Genomic DNA, 20,660 nt, shown 5'->3' with positions numbered 1-20,660 from the left:
AATAAGACAAAATTTCCGCCTTGGGCGCAATTGTCAAATAGCGCCCAATATCGAGCCTATTTTGGAAAGTTTTTTTTCCCACCTCCCCCAGTCTCTGCTGCACATAAGTAGGCAATTCAGCTCCTCGAGCCTGTCCCACCATTCATTATGATCATGGCTGATCTCATTTCAGCCTCAACTCCAGTTTCCCACCCTCCCCCCATAACCTTTCAACTCATTACTAATTAAAAATCTGTCTACCTCCTCCTTAAATTTATTCAGCTTCCCAGCATCCATTGCACTCTGAAGTAGTGAATTCCACAGATTCATGACCCTTTGAGAAAGTTATTCCTCCTCATCTTTGATTTAAAACTACCACCCCTTAGCCTAAAACTATGACCTCTCGTTCTAGAATGCCCCAGAAGGGGAAACATCTGCTCCACATCTACTTTGTCTGTCCTCTTTAGCATCTTATATACCTCAATTAGATCTCCTCTTATCCTGCTAAACTCTAGCGAGTATAGGCCTAAACTGCTCAATCTCTCCTCATAAGACAAGCCCTGCATCTCTGGAATCAATCTAGTGAACCTCCTCTGAACCGCCTCCAGTGCAACTACATCCTTCCTCAAGTAAGGGGACCAAAGCTGTGCACAATACTCCAGGTGCGGCCTCACCAATGCCTTGTACAGTTGCAACAACACTTCCCTATTTTTTTACTCTATTCCTTTAGCAATAAATGCCAAAATTCCATTTGCCTTCCTTATTACCTGCTGTACCTGCGTACCAGCTTTCAGCGATTCATGCATGAGGACAGTCAGATCCCTCTGCACTGAAGCATTCTGATGTTTCTCTCCATTTAAATAATAAGTTGCCTTTTTATTCCTCTGACCAAAATGGATAACCTCACACTTATCCATGTTAAACTCCATGTGCCAAATTTTGGCCCATTCACCTAACCTGTCCATATCCATTTGTAAATTTCTTATTTCTTCATCGCAACTTACTTTCCCACCTATTTTAGCTATAGTACTTTCTATCCCTGAATCCAAGTCATTAATATAGATTGTAAATAGTTGGGGCCCAAGGACCAAACCCTGTGGCACTCCACTAGTAACAGCTTGCCATCCAGAAAAAGACCCATTTACCCTGACACTCTGCTTTCTGTTGCTTAGCCAATCCTCTAGCCAAGCTAATGTATTACCCCTAACTCCGTGTGATCTTATCTTGTGTATTAATCTTTTGTGCGGCACCATATCAAAGGCCTTCTGGAAGTCCAGATATACTGCATCTACAGGATCCCCATTATCCAATTTGCTTGTCACATCTTCAAAGAACTCTAGCAAATTAGTCAAACAGGATTTACTCTTCATATGCTGACTCTGATGGATTGTATTTTGACTTTCCAAATGCCCCATTGCTACTTCCTTAATAATGGATTCCAACAATTTCCCAACAACAGACTTTAAACTAACTGGTCTATAGTTTCCTATATCAGCAAATGCAAAATCTAGCATGAACCAGCCAAGCTGGTTAAAAATCATATTTAAAAACTTTTAAAATGCACCTTTTAGTATCCTTGCACTGCAGAAGAACCAGCTTAATTTTTAAACCTTGCACACAAGCACAGCACAGTACAGTAAACAGAAACTCCCAATGGTAATTAATTCCCCCTGAAGTTGTGGCCAATTTAGTGGTAGGAGCCTCCTTCCATTGCAACACAAATTGCGCTTGAGATTCTGCGATCTTTTACATTGATCTTAGCCAAATTATAGCTAACAGAATCAGCAGAATTGGGTGGAAACTCTAGGTCATTGGGAGTTTTTTTCCTGAACCAAAGGCTTGGTGTAAGCTGCGGTGTAAAATAACAGAAAAGATTGGGTGCTATGATTTACTTTTTAAGCTGTTCTAGCTGAGTGTTAGAGTTTTCTCCTCCAGTAGTTTCATTCAGCCAGAATTGTTTGAAATGAGAAACCCAATTCCTGAACAGCCATGGAAGTTCTACTTTAACACCATATCTCTTGGCAGACTTCCACCCTGATAAAGTAAGTTGATGGAATAAATAGATATAGACTCATAAAGTTCATATTATGTCAAATAAGCAAACATTACACTGGCATTTCCTTTTTAAATAGCCATCAGGCAAAGCCTTCTTCCTGCCTCGTTAGTTTGTTTCTGATTAAACCTCTGCACTAACATTATACCTCATCTTATCCATGCAGTAGAGGTAGATGACAGTTGTGACTTTTATGCATTTATTGACTGTTGACTGTTAATTATAAAGTAGAATGTAATGAGCTTATTTATATTGTATTTGTTTAGGGCTTTTTAGTATGTGGGGAATTGGCAGGCCGAACAAGCAGCAAAACCAAATGGCAAAACGCAAGTTGGAATGTCCTGCGTTAAAGACTCTGGAGTTAACTGGTGATTTGATTGGCCATTCGGGTGCAGTCCGGGTAAGTAATCATGCAGCACGAGCAGTTTTTCTTCAGTATAGATTATTGCCTGTAATACCTTGCAAGGGAATTTTTCAGTGTGTGTTTTTGCTTGTTTCCTATTGGGATAGGTGGAGAAGGGTGACTGTTGTAGTGATTAAAGCTATCTTAGAGTGCTGGTTTCATTTTTCATTCCAGGAATGAAACATAAAGACTGATTCTCTGATTTTGAGTTTGGGGAGTGGCCTTGCAGGGAGTATGTAGAAAGCATGAAATTGGGCAAGTAGATTTAAGCTCCAGTGATGCTGTAATCGTAGTTCAATATATAGGAAAGTTCTAAAGGATTTTTGAGATGACAATATACTGAAGTTTGCAGGGCGGATTGTGGGGCAAAATAAGCTGGCCTTTGGTTGAGGGCACATGTGTTGGCACCCACCTGAGCAAGCTGGTAATGCTGACTGAAATTTGTTGGACCTGGGAGAAGTGGTTTGCCAGTGCGTGTCTTCACCCACCTAAAAGTCAAAGTGGCTTCCAACAACAAAGGAGCAATGTCATTTTAAACCAAGATAATTTTACTCCCCTGATCATCAAAGGCCCCAGAACTGGACAGATGACCCCTACTTTTGGATGTTAAATATATTCCAACGAAGACCATGGCCCATAATTGTGTGGGCAGTGGTAAAGTGACAGCACTCTAACAATTTCTGTGGTGGAGACTTCCTTTTCCCAGATGGCAGTTTTAACCTATAGCTGTGTCAAGGGCATAGAGCAGCAGTGATGTCAGCAATCAGGGTAAGCAATTGAAGTCTCCTCAAAACAGCAAACTAATTAAAAGGACCTTTTTATTTATTTTTAATTCATTCACGGGATGTGGGCTTTGCTGGCTGGGCCAGCATTTATTGCCCATCCCTCGTTGCCCTTGAGAATGTGATGGCGAGCTGCCCTCTGTAGGAGTTGGTTGGAAGGGGACCTTAGTTTTCTGGGTGTTTAGTGAAAGGCCAATTTTTTCATATGTTTCAAAGCAGGAGTCTACAATGACCTGGAGGTCAGTTTGAATGAGCATGCATAAGAGGCATCATCTGCATACTGAAGCTCAATGACTGAGTTAGAGTGGTTTTGTATTGAAGGCAGTGTAGGTTGAATAGTTTCCTGTCTGTTCTGTAGATGATCTGCATGCCTGTGGGTAATTTGCTGGAGGTGAGGTGCAGTATTGCAGTGAGGAATGGGCATACACCTTAAATTGTAAGACAATGCTGAATTTGTACTTTTTACATGAAATGGGCTAGGCTGCAGTTGCATGCACTTCCTGCTTTGCACCTGCTTTTTTCACCATATATCTAGCCAACTTCCCCTCCGAACAATGTTGGCACCTAGAAAACTAACTGCTGCCTTGCTTGGTGTGATGGCCACAAAATAAGCTGTTTTTAAAATTATCTGCATTGAATCTCCAAACACTTTTTTCTCTCCCGTTTTACCCTCACTCCACAATGCTGCTCAGATTACTCCTTTTCTCTTCCTACACATATTCCCCCATTGTTAGCCAGGTCCGGAAGTCCACTGCATTATTTTCTGCGAAGCCTTTCCGCTCTTCTCCCTAACTTTAATGTCTCTGAACTGATCCTCATGTTTCTCCTGCTATGCTTAGAACCTGTTCACTGTCTTATGAACTTAACATTTGAACCTGTAACCTCACCAATCCGTATCCATAAACTGTCAGTCCTTATCACAGGTTCTGCAATTGTTTCCTTCATCTCCATGAGTAGTAAGCATTCAGAGCAAAAGTCTTGTCTGTTGCGATGACTATATGTATTCCCGTACAACCAGCTAATTGCATTCATTCCATCTTTTCTACCATTTACCTAGGCCTGCAGTATTTTCTACCACACTTGCAGTAATTCTGTAAGTGTATTCCAGTAAAATGTGAAATGTTTGTTTTAAAGTGAAAGTAAATACCCAACAGTTTTGTGACACTGTTTCCTGTCCTAGAAAGTATCTTTAAAATTAATTCTAATGCTTTAACCAATTTCCCTTTAACCATCAATAAGTAAGTTGATCTATTGCTTCCTAAATTGTTTTGTTTGTCCATTCTCAGATGTTCCTATATTTTAAAGGCCATGGAATGGTAACTTGTTCTACAGATCACCTCATCATTTTATGGAAAGATGGAGAAATGGAGTCACAGTTGCGGAGCAAGAAATTATTCCAAAAATTAGAACAGGAAGAACAGTATGCTGCTTAATGTTGGGAGAATTGCGACACATATAATATAAATGTTACATGACTGTACTAAATGTCTTGAAGTGACCTGCAACAAATGTATTTGTATATCTTCTTGATATTAAAGTTTCAAAGAGTTGCTGAGATGTTAATACGGCACTTGTGGAGTGATTATGTAGATCTAAAATTGTAAGTAGATTTTCTGCTAAGTACTGACTATTGCCTCTGTTACCAATTCTGGGCTTACATAATCTTAATGTTGCAAATAGTCTACTGAGCAAATAATTTTTCTTATCTATGATTTCTGAAGATTTCTAAATCTACTAAATGTACATAGTACAAAGTTTTTATTATGTGGCAATAATTTTTTGCCAAAAAAAAGTTTGGTATATTTTGAAGCATTTGGCTAAATATTTTACTGTGACCACCTGTATCAGCATTGAAATTGTTAAATGTAACAATATGAATGTTAAACAAGATTTTGCATGTTTTGAAAAGTTCACGTTACTAAAGTCAGGGGCCTGATAAAATATTTATATCCATGGTAAATTTTTCGAGGCTTTGCCTGCTGCTAGTGTGTATCTGTAACTTGTGAGTGCATTGCCTTTGGTGGCAGAGGACTTGGAAGATCTGCTGCATAATGTTGCCTCTAACTGGAATTAAAATGACTAATGTTCATCTGGATCATTGTGGCTCTTTAGCACCATTGTCTACCTTCTGCGTTGACCTATCAGTCATTCCTACATTAAATAAGTACAGAAGAAAAGTTTTGTATCAAATCAAATGGGTTAAGATGAAGAAGGACTTGCAACCTGTTTTTTTCCACAGTTCTAGAAGATCAAGCTTACCATTTTCCATTTTTAATATTTTAATGTTGTACCTGAGTGCTAAAGTGTACATCAGTTCCAGCTTAATTTGTGCTAAAGTTCAAGGATAGCTTGAACACAACCTTCTAACCAAAAGAGTGCTATCATCTGAATGAAGCTGATGCTAAAGTTGCTGTGTAAGGTGTTGGACAAAAGCTGATATAATTTCTTTTAAGTTGTCTTAACTAATGGAAATCTTATAATTATGTAGTCAATATCCAGTCGATCAGCCAGCGGCCTGCATGGAAAATCTGAAATCAGTGTACAAATTTCTTCTGTGTTCTGACCATTTTGGTGGGGTTTAAATTTGAGCAACAGCTTTATGGTACAAAAATGGTCAAAACAAAGACAAGACTAACAGCTGTCTGACTACCCATTCAAATGCCTGTACTCGGACTGTGGATATAAAGTAAAGCCGTAACAGCTAGTTAAGTCGTCCTTTCAAGCCTAAGTGCCCCTTTTAAATTTAATTACTGCCAGTTAATCTCATGCACCAAAAATTAACTTCCTTTTATTCATCCACAGGATGTGGGCTTCACTGGCTGGGCCAGCATTTATTGCCCATCCCTGGTTGCCCTTGAGAAGGTAGTGGTGAGCTGCCTTCTTGAACCATTGCAGCCCATGTGGTGCATGTACATCCACAGTGCTGTTAGGAAGGGAGTTCCAGGATTTTGACCCAGCGGCAGTAAAGGAACGGCGATATATTTCCAAGTCAGGTGGTGAGAGACTTGGAGTGGAACTTCCAGATGGTGGTGTTCCCATCTATCTGCTGCCCTTGCCCTTCTAGATTGTTGTGGTCGTGGGTTTGGAAGGTGTTGTCTAAGGGGAATTCTTGCAGTGCATCTTGTAGATGGTATACACTGCTGCTACTGTACGTCAGTGGTGGAAGAAGTGAATGTTTGTGGATGTGGTGCCAATCAAGTGGGCTATTTTGTCCTAGATAGTGTTGAGCTTCTTGTGTTGTTGGAGCTGCACTCATCCAGGCAAGTGGGAAGTATTCCATCACACTACTGACTTGTGCCTTGTAGATGGTGTTTCAATGGATCACAATGTTTAGAACATTTTTGACCGTACTGCTTTGGTTATTTATTTCATAAAGTTTTCAACCAGGTGTGGTGTCCCCATGTTCTCTGAACCACTCAAACATGGGTCGCAATTCCTATGACTGAAGTCCGGCTGCTTGGGCTGATAGTGGAGGCAAATCTGTATCAGCTGGTGGTGGGACTCTGCGAGGCATATTTCCAATAATTGGCTGCTTCCAAGTCCGCTATCCCAATTAAAGACATTGATGGCTATTTCTGAAGCTTCAGCTTCATGAAGAAGAGTGCTTCAATGGTTGAGGTACCCTTGAAGTGGAGTAAATGGGGTTGGGGCTAGCCATAACCTGGCAAGTAAGCCCTGGTAAATGAGGGTGGGGGTGGCATTTGCGGTAGCTGAGAGTAGGCAGAACCCTTGACACGAGGGTGGCCTTTGCTCCTGGAGGACCTCTCCATGGGCCATGAAATGTCCCTAAAGAAGGGCCACCCTGAAGTCCACCAGGTTTTGTTGGGCAATGGGTGTGTGGTTGATTGGCCATCTTTCCTACTCCTGGCAAAACAGCATGGCAGCAGGAGGAGGTCGGGCACCTCCAATCCCCTCCCATACCATTTTGCCAGCCTTCCCACCACCAGACTGTTGCCAAGGGCTTGATAAAATTCCAGCAACTAAACCAATTTTATTGTAATATGTTGTATAAAGTTCAGTACAAATAACAGCTGGTGATACATACTCCATGAAAGGTTCTTGATTCTTGTATACAAACTTCATTTTTAGCGTCTCACTTTCTTTTCCCAGAAAACATGTTTCTAGAAACTAGGTGCTTACCAATTAGAATGATGTCCTTTGACCACCAGCAGTTGGTTCAACTCCAGTCCAGACAGGTGGGATAAAAGTTTCCCCCCTTCTGGCTAAAAGTTATGGATGGAATACATGTGGACAGTCTATCCAAATGTTTTTAATTTTGTCACTTAGGTGATGAGGATGGTTAATGTTGGAAACATAAACATTGGTAAAGCTCTTGAGATTGGATTTGAAGCACATTGGCTGACCAGAGTAGAAAGGGCTTCATCTATATAGTTGAATATGAGTTACTCAATGGTAATCATTTAAGGATGTAAGTGGAAACTATTCCTTGTTGACCATATTTGTATGTGGTGAATGTTAACTTAAGCTGGAGTTATGACAGAGGGGCCTGATAGTCTGTATGTTCAATACATTTTACATTTATTTTGAAATGCTACAGAATTCAAAACCTGTGCAAACTTTAGAAATGCATGATAATGTGGTGTTCCCTTGAGTTTAAAAGGTTTACTTTCTGATGTAGATGCATGTGCAATATATGTGTAAGTCAGCAAGTATCACGAAGTTGATATCAAAATGTTATTACTGTAACAAAAAAGTACAAGCCCTATGGGCCTTGACATGCTTTTCAAATAAAAGATACAGAAAAATAGTTAAGATGTCTTCTGTGAAGATGGAGTGTATAAATAATAAACAAGTTTAATTTACTTTCATTAGAGAACAAAATTGATTTTTGCAGTGGTATCTTGCACACAGGGAAACGTAGATGCACAAAAAACATCTATATCAGTTTTTTGAGGGAAAAATAAATACATTGTTTAATTTGCAGTAGCTTGCAGTCAATGCAATTTATTGTGCAAATTCTAAACATTTTATGCATTACAAACAAAATGCATAGCAAAATATCAATCAAAAGACACCAATATTTGCTGTAAATGTAAGATAGAATTATATATACATATGTGCATGGAAACTTTGATTTATTTTCTATTATTTACTTAGTGTAAAAACTACAAAACTTGACAATAATTCCAATCCTTTCTATCCACACTTCGATCTATTTATGTTTTCCTCTGCCAACTGTATTTTGCACTGCCGAGCAAATTAAACATCCTGCTATGTCCTTTTGACCACTTGTGTCAAACAATGAGTGATTTGTGTATTATTTAGACATATCAATCAAATATTAACTTTCGTTATCACAAATTACCAGACCTTGTTGAGTATACACAAATTATAGGCTTTTTCTATAACATGTCAATGACTCCATGCAATCTTGTGTCAATAAAGGATTTCAGTAAAACTAAAATATAACAACTTTATAGGGAATGTTACAATGCATTCTTATAAAATATCACAGGTCTTCAGTTCCTGTGAAAGTGATATATAAAAATATTTTTGTTCAAGAATAATTTCAAAATTATTTCACTAACAAGCTTAAAAGATATTTTAGAAACTTGCCCCATTTTGGTTTGATTCCATGTACAAGCAATTCATATGATTATGGATTTTAATCAGTCATTAGTTTCAGGTACAGCAAGAACACCATAAGTGCTCTAGAGCAGGTCTTCCACAGCAATGATTTATAAAGCCATGTTATAGATATTTACAGATATTTATGGATATTTAAATGTGTTTCACCAATGATAAACCTATAGCACATTTATTTCATAGGTGATATTTTATTGTGTATGCTATGAACTGTCTGACATAGACATAGTTCAAAGCATTGAAAATAACATTCCTGGAACATAATCTGGATGGTGATGAAGATTGACTTTGAATATCATTGCTAACCTTTGGTGGAATATAGTGGAAATCCCGTTTACATGGTTCGTTCGGGCTGTTTGCTGAGCCATTGCCAAATAAGGTGGTCATTTGGGAGAACCTTTTAAGGAAACTCCTAACAATTTCACTAAATTTAATTTTCTTTGACCTGTCTCAAAATTGTTGTAAAATCCAGAATCAATAGCAGGAAACAAATCATAAATATAAAAAAATCCATTTATGTTTTAATGACAATAGTGAAGAAAATAACATGCATTTATTTACGTCTGCATGCATTTGATTTCACCTAATACGATAGTGTACGAAACTTACAGAAGGTGTAAACATTTAAAGCAAAGGAAGTTATAGGTTTGGGGAGACTGTGAGGCAGTAGAATCAATTTTGGATTGCTCTACTGAAGAGCTGCACAGACATGATGGAACATATGACACCCAACTATGCTTTAATTCTTTATGGTTTTAAACCAGATGCATTGTGTTGCTGATAAATAAGTAGTAAATTATGAAGTACTCCTGTATATTTAAAATTACCATTTAATTTTTTGCGGGGTTGAATAAATAAATGTTTAAGAAGAAGGTGTTGCCTTTAGAAAATTAGACTGCCTCCGATTTTAAAATGATCTGAAGTGAGGGTGTACTCTTTTGTGAAGTTGGCATTACTTCATACACCCATAGTCTGACATGGATTGTGAACTGAAACAGGAAACATCTGAACCAATGATATAGGTACATATGTTATTTTCAGTGGGTAACTTATGAGTTCAGTTTTGGTAAAACTAGAATCAAATATACATTTCAGGTAATCCTGCTCTCCTACTTAACACTTTAATGGCTTTAGCTATACAAACTTGCTAACTGCAATAAGTTCCTCAAAAGCTGAAGATGGCATTGGAAAGTAAGTTTTCAGGTTGTCAACTGGAAAACAATTACCTATCACCCAATATAAAGACCTTCATATAACAAAATGCAATTTTGCAGATAATACATAGCTGTGTCAGCTTTTAATTTTAATGTAGTCTGTCAGTAGCAGTTTAAAGTGCATGGAAGTTGCTTCATGTATGGATGCCTCTGGTAGACTTGAAACTGATGATAATCAGAAATATTCTGCCTGTTGATATTTTTGAAAGATATATGTATATGATATATATTTTTCAGAAACATGCTTTTTAAAACCACCACAACAGTACTACTTTTAGTACATTACAGTTTCACATTTTTCGATCTAACATACACCGATTATTTGGATCATTGCTTACTAATACTTTTAACTTGCTGCAAGGAGGCACACTAACTCATTTAAAGCATTAGTTACAAGACTTTGGAACAGGAATTGACTAAGACTAGTGTCCAAAGGTGCTGTGTTAAATTCGTTACATCACAAATGCTAAATTTACAACAATACTCCACTTCATAGCAACTCCCATTCATGTTGGTTATTAATGATAGGAAATTAGTTCAAATACAAAAATCTAAAACATTTCATGTACTTGCATGTGAAGAGGGGTTAACAAGTAAATTCCCCCCAAATTTTTACCTTTGTAATAAAAGCCATATCCAAATAACATTGGAACCGGCAACCATCTAGCCCAGCTAATGTTCATTTCAACACCTCCATTATTGGCAAATTGGGGAAATTAATAGCAAAACAAACTGGACCCTTATCTATTTTCATACATATGTGAGAACATGTTCATAAATCTGTTCTGTATACAATATTGTGACCATTTATATATGATTCCGTAGCACTTTTTGATGCATAGCCTAATAATTGTACATCTGTACATCAGACTCCCACCTCACAAACTCCTTTTATCAGTGACAACTATTAGTAACCACATCACCCCCCCGCCCCCCACCCCCCCGGACTGAACAGTATGGTTAGAGCTGAGATTTTTCACCAGGTGGCAGCAAAGATGTTGTGGTTGGAGGTCTGTGCGAAGGGAGTCCTGTACTTCAAGAAATCAGCAGCAAGCTAGCAACAGAAAATGATTGGGAGACCAATAAAGCAGAAACAAAACAAGGGCAGTGTAAAGAACAAAACAGCAAAAAGTCAACTTTCAACAAACAAGTCAAACCAACTTAAGAAATGACCATTCCCAGGCCTGTAATAAGGCCACATAAATTCACAGTATGTTCTTAAAAACTATGTTGATTACAGAAGTGGAGCATATATTGTATGTTCAGTAGGTCTCACGAAGAGGTTCTGAGTCTTGTTTGTTGAAAACTGTTTATTGATAAGATGGTTGATGAACAATGGCAGACTTTAAGAAAATAGTTCATGACTCTCAACAAAGATATATCCCAGTAAGGAAGAAGGATTCAGGGAAGGGGATAAACCAACTGTGGTTAACCAAGGAAATTAAGGACAGTATCAAATGGAAAGAAAAAACATACAATGTGGCAAAGATTAGTGGTAAACCAGAGGATTGAGAAAGTTTTAAAAACCAACAAAAGATGGCCAAAAAAAGGGTGAAAATGAACTTTGAGGGAAAACTAGCAAGTAATATAAAACAGACAGTAAGAGCTTCTTTTAATATATAAAAAGGAAGAGAGAGGCCAAAGTGAACATAGGCCCCTTAGAGAATGAGGTTGGGGAAATAATAATGGGGAACCAGGAAATAGCAGAGGAGTCGAATAAATACTTTGCTTCAGTCTTCAAGGTAGAGGATACTAATAGCATTCCAAAAATACTAAATAATCAAGAGGCAAAAGGGGTGGGGTGGGGGGAAGAAAATAAATACAAGAACTATTGCTAGAGAAAAATTACTAGGGAAACTAATGGCTGATAAGTCCCCTGGACCTGATGGGTTCCACCCTAGGATATTAAAGGAAGTAGCTACAGAGATAGTGGATGCACTGGTAATAATCTTCCAAGAATCCTTAGATTCTGGAGAAGTCCCAGAGGATTGGAGAACGGCCAATGTAATACTGTTATTCAAAAAGGGAGAGACAAAAAAAAAAACAGGTAACCATAAACCAGTTTGCTTAACAAATGTTGGAGTTTATTATAAAGGATGTAATAGCAGAGCATTTAGAAATACATAATCTAATCAAGCAGAGTCAGCATAACTTCATGAAGGGGAAATCATGCCTAATAAATTTATTAGAATTCTTTGAGGAGGTAACAAGCAGGATAGATGGAGGGTAACCAGTAGATGTAATATATTTGGATTTCAAAAAGGCATTCGATAAGGTACAGCCCATAAGGTTATTTAATAAGATAAGAGCCCATGTGTTGGGGGTAGTATATTAGCATGAATAGAGGATTGGCTAACTAATAGAAGACAGAGTTGGGACAAGGGGGGCATTTTTGGGATGACAATCTGCAACTAATTTTTACAATATATATTAATGACTTAGATGAGCGAAGTGAATGTACTATTGCCAAGTTTGTGGATGGCACAAAAATAGGTGGGAAGGCAAGTGATGAGGATGACACAAGGAGTCTGCAGAGGGATATAGACAGGTTAAGTGAGTGGGCAATAACTTGGCAGATGGAATATAATGTGGGAAAATGTGAGATTATGCACTTTAGGAAGAAGAATAGAGAAGCTGAATATTATTTAAATCGAGGAAGCTTGCAGCACAGAGGGATTTGGGAGTCCTTGTGCATGAATCTCAAAAAGCTAACATACAAGTTCAGCAGGTAATAGGGAAGGCAAATGGAATGTTGGCCTTTATTTCAAAGGGAATGGAGTATACAAGGCACTAGTTAGACACACCTAGAATACTGTGAACAATTTTGGTGCCCTTGTCTAAGGAAAGATATACTGGCATTGGAAGCAGTCCAGAGAAGGTTCACTAGGTTGATCCCCGGGTATGGAGGGATTTTCTTATGAGGAGAGGTTGAGTAGATTGGGCCTGTACTCATTGGAGTTTAGAAGAATGAGAGGAGACCTTATTGAAACTTATAAGATTCTTAGGGGGCTTGACAGGGTAGATGCTGAGACGTTGTTTCCCCTTGTGTGAGAGTCCAGGACCAGAGGGCATAATCTCAGAGTAAGGGGCTCCCACTTAAAACAAAAATGAGGAATTTCTTCTCTGAGGCTAGTGAATCTATGGAATTCTTTACCGCAGAGGGCTGTAGAGGCTGGGTTGTTAAGTATATTCAAGGCTGAGATAGATTTTTAATCAGTAGGGGAATCGAGGGTTATGGAGAAAAAGCAGGAAAGTGGAGTTGAGGATTATCAGATCAGTCATGATCTCATTGAATGGTGGAGCAGACTTGATGGGCAGATTGGCCTACTTCTTATGGTCTTAAAACATAATTATGCACAAGCTATGAGTTAATCCAGGTCTCTATCAAGTCCACAATTCTCTCTAGTCTCAGGTCATGTCTCTTTACATCATACTGTGGGCGATACTGTTTCCCAGTCCCTGGTTCAGGACTGTGAGGTCCCAGTCAGGCTCATGGTTAAAATGGTGAGCACTTCTTGAATCATGTCATCAGGACATGACTTTGGCACTGAGATTAGGCTCCTGTTCCTCCGAGATGGGTGTCCTTCCATGCTTAGATTCATCTAAGTTAAAATGGTGAGGGTGGGAAAATGGTATTAACATAATAACCTCCCCACTCCCTGCCCAACCCATTCCTGCCCAGAGGCCTGGATTAAACCCAACCCTCCTAGTGCTTTTTTAAATCAGTCTTTGTTCCTACATTACAACAGTGGCTTTATTTCAATAATTATGTCATTGGCTTTAAAGCACTATGGAACGTCCTAAGGTGGTGAAAGGCATTATGTAAATGCAAGATTTTCTTTTACACGGGGGAAGAAAAATAATTTGAAAGCACTCTTCATAACATGTTGTTGAATAAATTCATTATTTCAACAAGGTCCTTCATGGATCTACTGATGAGTCACCTTCATCCACTGTGTCCAACTTAAGAGGTTCTAACTAACTCAGTGGCAGAGGGTGTTCAGGCAGGACGGATGTTGAATTCTTGGGCAGCAGGATAAGAATGGAAACCACCATCACTATGCTGCTGTTTGATTAGAAGGCCCTTCTCTTGTTACTGGATCCTCCTCCAGTCTTTCTCCAAGTTACACTATGCAAGCTGTTCTTGACAAAGGGCATGTCCTTGTCAGGGGACATGTCAGCTATGTGAAGTCCCCCACCACCAACCTAGACTTTTCTGGGAAGAATATGCACCTGATAGATTAGAAATTGGCAGAAAAAAAACCCATATAGATGTGCAATCAGAAAACAAGGGCGTATCCTATGTTACCTTGCATTATGATAGGTAATTAGATGACTAAAATTTGGAAGAACAGGTTGACTCTCGAATCAATCTGTTCAACTACATTGAGGAGAAATCAGCAACTTTGCTTCATGCTGCTCCAGGATGTAGCCATGTAGAGCTCCCTCGAGTGCTCTGAAGACCTTTCTGCAGGTCTGTACAACAATAATGGCTGCTGAGCCAGAGTACCACCCCATGGAGGGTGATTCAAATAATGCGTCCACCCAAATCTCACCACCAGTGCTTTGCAAACCTGTGCATGGAGAAAGGTATCAATTTTAGCACACTAAGATACATTAATAAAACATTATTGTATTTAATTATATTTATTGTTGCACATTTTGTCCCAGTACTGAACAGAATTACTATGGCATTGTCTATAAACAATTGTATATTTTGTTACAATATTTCTACTTGCATACATACAGTTTGGTATATGTATGCTTCACATTAGAGGTTGATACTTGCTTTACTTGTAATTTTGTTTTTGGTCCTTCGTGTGTTTATTTTTCTCATTGTTAATTCAGTCTCACTTTGTTTGCATTTGTGACTTTATAGCATGCTGCCTAGTCACCCCATTAGGTTTAACTGTAACAGATTTAGAACATTCAGCCTCCATTCCACATGTTTTTTTCTCACTCATGTCCTTTTATCACATAGTTCCTGCTAATATATTCATACTTGAATGCAACTGACTCTTACCAGCTGCACTGAAAGATTACTTTTGTATACACGAATTGCATTTCCAACCACTTTCGACTTGAAGGAAAGGAAAAATGACATGGCGTACTTAGTAAATAGTATTGAAATAGTTCAGAATGAAGTTGGAGGAATTTTAGCACATTCAACGCTGAATATACAAACAATGCAGAGGAACAATCAACAAAGCAATATAATGATGCACCATATACCAAAAACAGCAGAACACATATCGAAGGCAGTCATGATCAAACTGCATGGCACTCTGGTCAGGCTGCATCTCAAGTACTGTGTCTAGTTTCAGTTACCAAGACACAGGGGACTATTAAAGGCAGTGCAGAGAAGAACCATGTGATTGATCCCTAATGTCAGAGGCCAGAGTTATGAAGAAGGATTGGAGAAATTTGAGTTTTTTAGCCATGAAAGGTGACATCTAAGAAGTGATTTTACATATTTAGGATGGTTAATCATTTGGAAAATTGAAATCTGTAAAATTACTTTAAAATAAATTGCATGAATGTGACAAGGGCCCCAAGTTCAAACTAGTAAAAGGCAAATTTAGGACTAATATCTGGAAGTTCTTTGTCACACAGCGTGATTAATACATGGAACAGACCCCTTGATAGAATACTTTGGCTTAGAGGCTTCATTGTGTCTAGTAACACATGAGGCAGCCAAAGTACATGTGCTAGATTTTCCTGAAACAGGTCTCCAATGGCTATAGCTTGAGGGGCACCACTCCACATTAGTATGATTGACTAGGACACACTGCCACTCTTACTGCCTGCCATAGGCATATTGGAAGGATTTACAGGGTGATTAGTTGCACTCAACCTGTTTGGCCACATTATGAATACACCTTCCTTGGCCATCAAGTCCTGGAGTGGGACGTGAACCCAGAGCTTCTGGCTTAGAGGCAGTGATGCTACCCACTGCGTCACAAGATCTCCACCTTCATAGAATAGTGGAGGCAAAAACCCAGGAATCATTTAAGAAACAATATAGATAATGCAATAGGGGGACATTAGGATACACCTGGATGAATGTGCTAAGATGAAAGAAATGGCCCACCTCATTCTTAACTACCTTGTGACTTTATTCAGAATACTTCATTAATATAGGGCAGCTGTGTTGGGGTTGTTACACATATTGGTCAGAACACTAATGTAGGTGAAACCCACAAGTGTTAGCGCATATTTCCACATAGATCAGCATGGAATGCAGAAATAATTTACTTGGTACATTCAATCACATTTCGAAAAATAAATTGATTGCCGTTATATTGACTTCAGGATTTTGGCACAGATTAAGTAAGGCCTTGGCAAAGTGTAACTTTAAATATCAAATCAGAATATATCAGTGTGACATAAATTAAGGGATCTCACTCTCACAATAATTTGTTGAGCTGATTTTTATTTTTCGCCAGGAGAAAAGATTTATTTCCGTGTTAAGTATTTATAGAGTTAGTGAAACCTACTACTGCCCAGAGCTGCCTTAATGCCCCAACTGTCATTTATTAAAACGATGACAAATTGGTGAATGTAGTTAGAATATTGCCCCTAGTTCTTCCAAGTATCTAAAACTTTGAAGAAAGAACTCTGTAGGAAATGAAAGGCTTACTTACATATATGGTTTTAGGATAATAATTGCAGAACCAGTACTCTCATTGTGCCTTCTCTCAACAAAGATGTACCTGTTCTTTTCCTTACTCTGTGATATTCCTCAGGAATGGTACTAAAATTTACTTGAACATGACAAAGTCAGTGTCGAAACTCAAGAGTTGTGTGCTATTTGGTTTGTAATTGGGACACCAATGAAAATTCAACATAATTTCCTGCACGCTGTACATCAAGTCGTCCTGCATTGTATAGGATTTATATTACATTACAAATTTACAGTCACTTGAACTAAAATAGAATCTCTTAATGGCTTTGCTTGAGTCATGAGTTAAAGTGAGGTTGGCAAACAAACATGTTGTCCTTGCACCTTTTTTCTTTTAAAGGTCAGGTGGAAGTCGCAGACCTTTACACTTGCATTCGTCGAGAGTCTTCCAGTACTTGTAATTCTCAGCTAAGTGCTGTATTAATTTAGGGAGGTTTGCAAATGCTGAAAGGAAGACAGTTGAAATGACATGAAAATAATCATTAAATTATTGGATAGTACTTAATTCAACACACTATGTATACATGACCATCTTTTCTAATAAAACACAAATGTAATACATTAAAAAAGACAACTTGGTCTTTTTAAATAAACATAGTTACAGTGTATGACTCTGAGGTACGGCATGTGTAAAACTGCATTATTTTTGTGATATTGGGTCTTTCATTTAGGATTTATACATCTATATATAGTTTCTACTATACTCATATGTGCCAGAATTCAAATACCTGCCAGTAGGAAGCATCCTCTCCATTCCCACCAATTCCTGGCAAGAGAGCAGGCAAGTATTCTGCTCCCAAACCTCTGTCAATAGCATTCTGAAACTAGCTATGAAGGAAATTGTAAGAATTTCTTGTGTTGATTTTTTTGCTCCTTCACAGCATGTGGCTGGCTATGTGCCAATGTTTCCTTAACCACCTCCCTGCAGGGTTATAACTGAATATTTTAATGTGGGTAAAAGTGGCCAAAATCTCCATGACCACTTACTCTAACTGACCCTTTGGCATTTCTGAAGAGACATTTTAAAGCTATTCAAGTTAATATTAATGCTCCCAGGTGCATAATGGGTGGACAATTCATTCCAATAAATTATGACCCTGAATTTCCTTCGACATTCTGCTACTGTGTTGTCGTAACTTTATTGAAAGTGTGGCAAAACCCCATTTACAAATTGTGAAAGGGATTTCCAGCCCATTATTGACCATGTCATAGCAGACGAAATTTCCGGGAAATTCAGATTCTCCCTCTGAGCTGGGGTGAATACATTCATTGAGAAGTATACAACCCAAGGCAGTATGAGGGTCACAATATAGTGACTCTGGGTTTATTGACAGATTAAAAATGACTTAAAAGTCCACATATAAATGATTAAAAAAAAGACATTCTTACCATCCCAAGCATCAAACATGTCATTTATAAAATAATCGATAAACGATATTTGAGATTTTGGAATACTACAGGTATTCCGATCAAAGACTGGCATCACAACTGGCAGACCTTGGTGTTTCTCCTCATCTGTCTGTTGACAAAGACGTAGTAATTAATAATTGTTACATGAATGAAGCAGACAATGGTGTCATTGCATAGGGCATGAAGCCTGTGGTTTAATTTTGTGCAAAAAAGTAAACTACAGACTGATGACCATTGCGAGGAGCGTTCAAACATGGTGATTTAAACAAACTGGAATTTTCTGACTTTGCGGTCCCATAAGAAGGGAGCCTCACTCGCCCAGACAGCATATGAGAAAATTGGATGGCATCGGAATATCTGATACGCACTCCGGGTAGGCAAGGCTCCCCACTGAGAGTGCAAATTAGAAAATTATACCTACTCTCTTTTTCTGATTGAAACAGATGCACAGAGAGTTCCACTTAATACAGGTCAAATGTCTTGGTCTAGGCTTTCCCCTCCCTCTCCAATTTGCTTCCCTTGCTGGAATACAGTTTTATGGGCTCCAGTTGCTTTCTGGTACTTTGCCCTATTATTTGCACTTATTGTTCAGGTAATTTGACAGTGAGTGTTAGCTGACTGAACCCTCCTCCATGACATTTGAACATGCACACTTGCAACCGTATATCAATCAGAAATGGAGACCCTCGCTGACTACCTATCCCCTGGGGCATTGAGGCCAACTGCAGTGTTCCAACAGCTTCCCTGGTTGAGATGGCCTAAGTCAGGACAAATGAATTGAACCTGAGCTTTCTCCTTATGGCTAAATTTGAGCGTTTTATTGTCAACCACATGAATGTGGAAATATTAAAATATAATGCTGACAGTTACAATTATTTCAGTTATAAAAATATACTTTCAGCAAGGATAAACTAAGAATCTTGCATTATACTAGAAAGCTTATAGCATGGATGTTAATGTATTAGAGGTGGTTCAGAGTAGGTTTACTAGATTGATATCTGGAATGAATGAGTTGTCTTATGGGGAAAGGTTGGACAGGCTGGGCTTGTTTCCACTGGAGTTTAGAAGAATGAAGGGTGACTTGATTGAGTGACAAGGCGAATGCGGAAATGATGTTTCCTCTTGAGGGTGAGTCGAGAGATAGGGGCCAGTGTTTTAAAATTAGGGGGTGCCCTTTTAGGACAGAGATGGGGAGAATTTTTTTCTCTGAGGCGTATGTGACTTTGGAATTCTCTGCATCAGAAGGCGGTGGAGGTGGGGGTCACTGAATAACTTTAAGACAGAGGTAGATAGATTCTTGTTAGGCAAGGGAATGGAAGGTTATTGGAGGTAGAAAGGAATGTGGAATTAGTAATACAAGCAGATCAGCCATGGTCTTATTGAATGGGGGAGTAGGCTCGATGGGCCGAATGGCCTACTTCTCATGTTTATAGTATGCATCAAGAAAAAGAAAACAGAAGATCAACTCCTCTTTATCAGTTTAAATTTAGCGGGGCTCAGTTTAAGCATGTTGATCCCGTCCAAACTTAAATAATGGCGAAATATTGCAATGTTACCTGAGCAAAATATTCTTCTGAAATTCTCCCTGCCCATTCGACACATAACTTCACGGAGCGGCAAGGGTTAGCGACATCAGCGCATTTAATCAACATGCGTTTAATGAGCAGTCTGTCCTCAATTGAGTTCTTTATACTGGACAGATATTCACCATCACTGCATTCACTCTGGAACACAACAGAAATTAGTAGTTTGTACACAATTACCAACCATTTAAATCTGGTGCAGCAATTTAGATTGCAAGGGTAAATCAACTGTTCCATGTTATAGAACACTACCGAGCAATCAGAAAAAACATAAGGTAAACTTTTTGCCCTGAAGTTCTGGGGGTTCATCCACTTTCTAGTCATATCTACAGCTGGAGTTAGGCAGAAGCTCTGGAGAAATGGCATCACTGGCCATTGACACCAGTTCTCAAGATGTCTTTGATCTCCTGCCAAAGTTAAGCCAGAAGATCAGGAGAACCCCTGTGGAAATTCAGGGCCATTGTGTTAAGTTCCAATAGTTGTTTAGAAATGAAGACCGAAACCTAGACAAACTCCTCCAGACAGAGTTTTAGTGCTTGTCATAAAACTCTCCATAGACCAGACTAATCTCAGCTGTTATCCCTTTTATGCAACCAAATGGGTACTTAGTTAAACAGCCTAATAATTAGCAATTGAACTCAATTTTTTCTAGCCCTGTAAGCTCTCACCAAACCATCTTCCTCTCTAGTATTTAATACACACCCTGCCTCCTTTTTGCTTTATCATTGACAATGAAGTTTCAGGCACCTGGATTCCATGCTCTGGAATACCCTATCTAAACCTCTCCATCTCTCCACTTGTAACTTCTTAAAAAACCTGTTCCAAACCCTTCTTTTTGATGAAGTTATTGTTGTTCTGGCCGCTTAAACCCAGAATAAAAAACAAGGATAAAACACAGGTTATCAAGGGCTTCTTGGCAAATGTATACAATATATTGTGGGCAAAAC

At 38.7% G+C, this 20,660-nt stretch overlaps 2 protein-coding genes across 8 annotated transcripts in view; one reads left to right on the top strand and one right to left on the bottom strand.

The window, feature by feature from the left end:
* The window catches only part of wdr41 (WD repeat domain 41), a 69,511-nt gene extending 64,205 nt beyond the window's left edge, over positions 1–5,306 (top strand). For 5 of the 6 annotated variants that reach the window (XM_041186496.1, XM_041186497.1, XM_041186500.1 and 2 more), the window contains 2 exons: positions 2,299–2,432; positions 4,504–5,306. In XM_041186496.1, the coding sequence (XP_041042430.1) occupies positions 2,299–2,432; positions 4,504–4,650 (281 nt within the window). In that variant the 3' untranslated portion in view covers positions 4,651–5,306. The remainder of the gene's footprint in view (positions 1–2,298; positions 2,433–4,503) is intronic. The other variant, XM_041186501.1, reaches the window with a different exon arrangement.
* Positions 5,307–15,977: 10,671 nt separating this feature from the next.
* The window catches only part of pde8b (phosphodiesterase 8B), a 359,526-nt gene continuing 354,843 nt past the window's right edge, over positions 15,978–20,660 (bottom strand). For both annotated transcript variants that reach the window (XM_041186070.1, XM_041186069.1), the window contains exons 21-23: positions 19,687–19,854; positions 18,110–18,239; positions 15,978–17,164 (exon numbers count right to left, since the gene is read on the bottom strand). In XM_041186070.1, coding sequence (XP_041042004.1) covers positions 17,055–17,164; positions 18,110–18,239; positions 19,687–19,854 — 408 coding nt within the window. In that variant the 3' untranslated portion in view covers positions 15,978–17,054. The remainder of the gene's footprint in view (positions 17,165–18,109; positions 18,240–19,686; positions 19,855–20,660) is intronic.

The sequence above is a fragment of the Carcharodon carcharias genome, chromosome 4 (assembly GCF_017639515.1).
Source record: "Carcharodon carcharias isolate sCarCar2 chromosome 4, sCarCar2.pri, whole genome shotgun sequence".
Classification (NCBI taxonomy): Eukaryota; Metazoa; Chordata; class Chondrichthyes; order Lamniformes; family Lamnidae; genus Carcharodon; species Carcharodon carcharias.
This window is presented reverse-complemented; position numbering and strand designations above follow the sequence as displayed.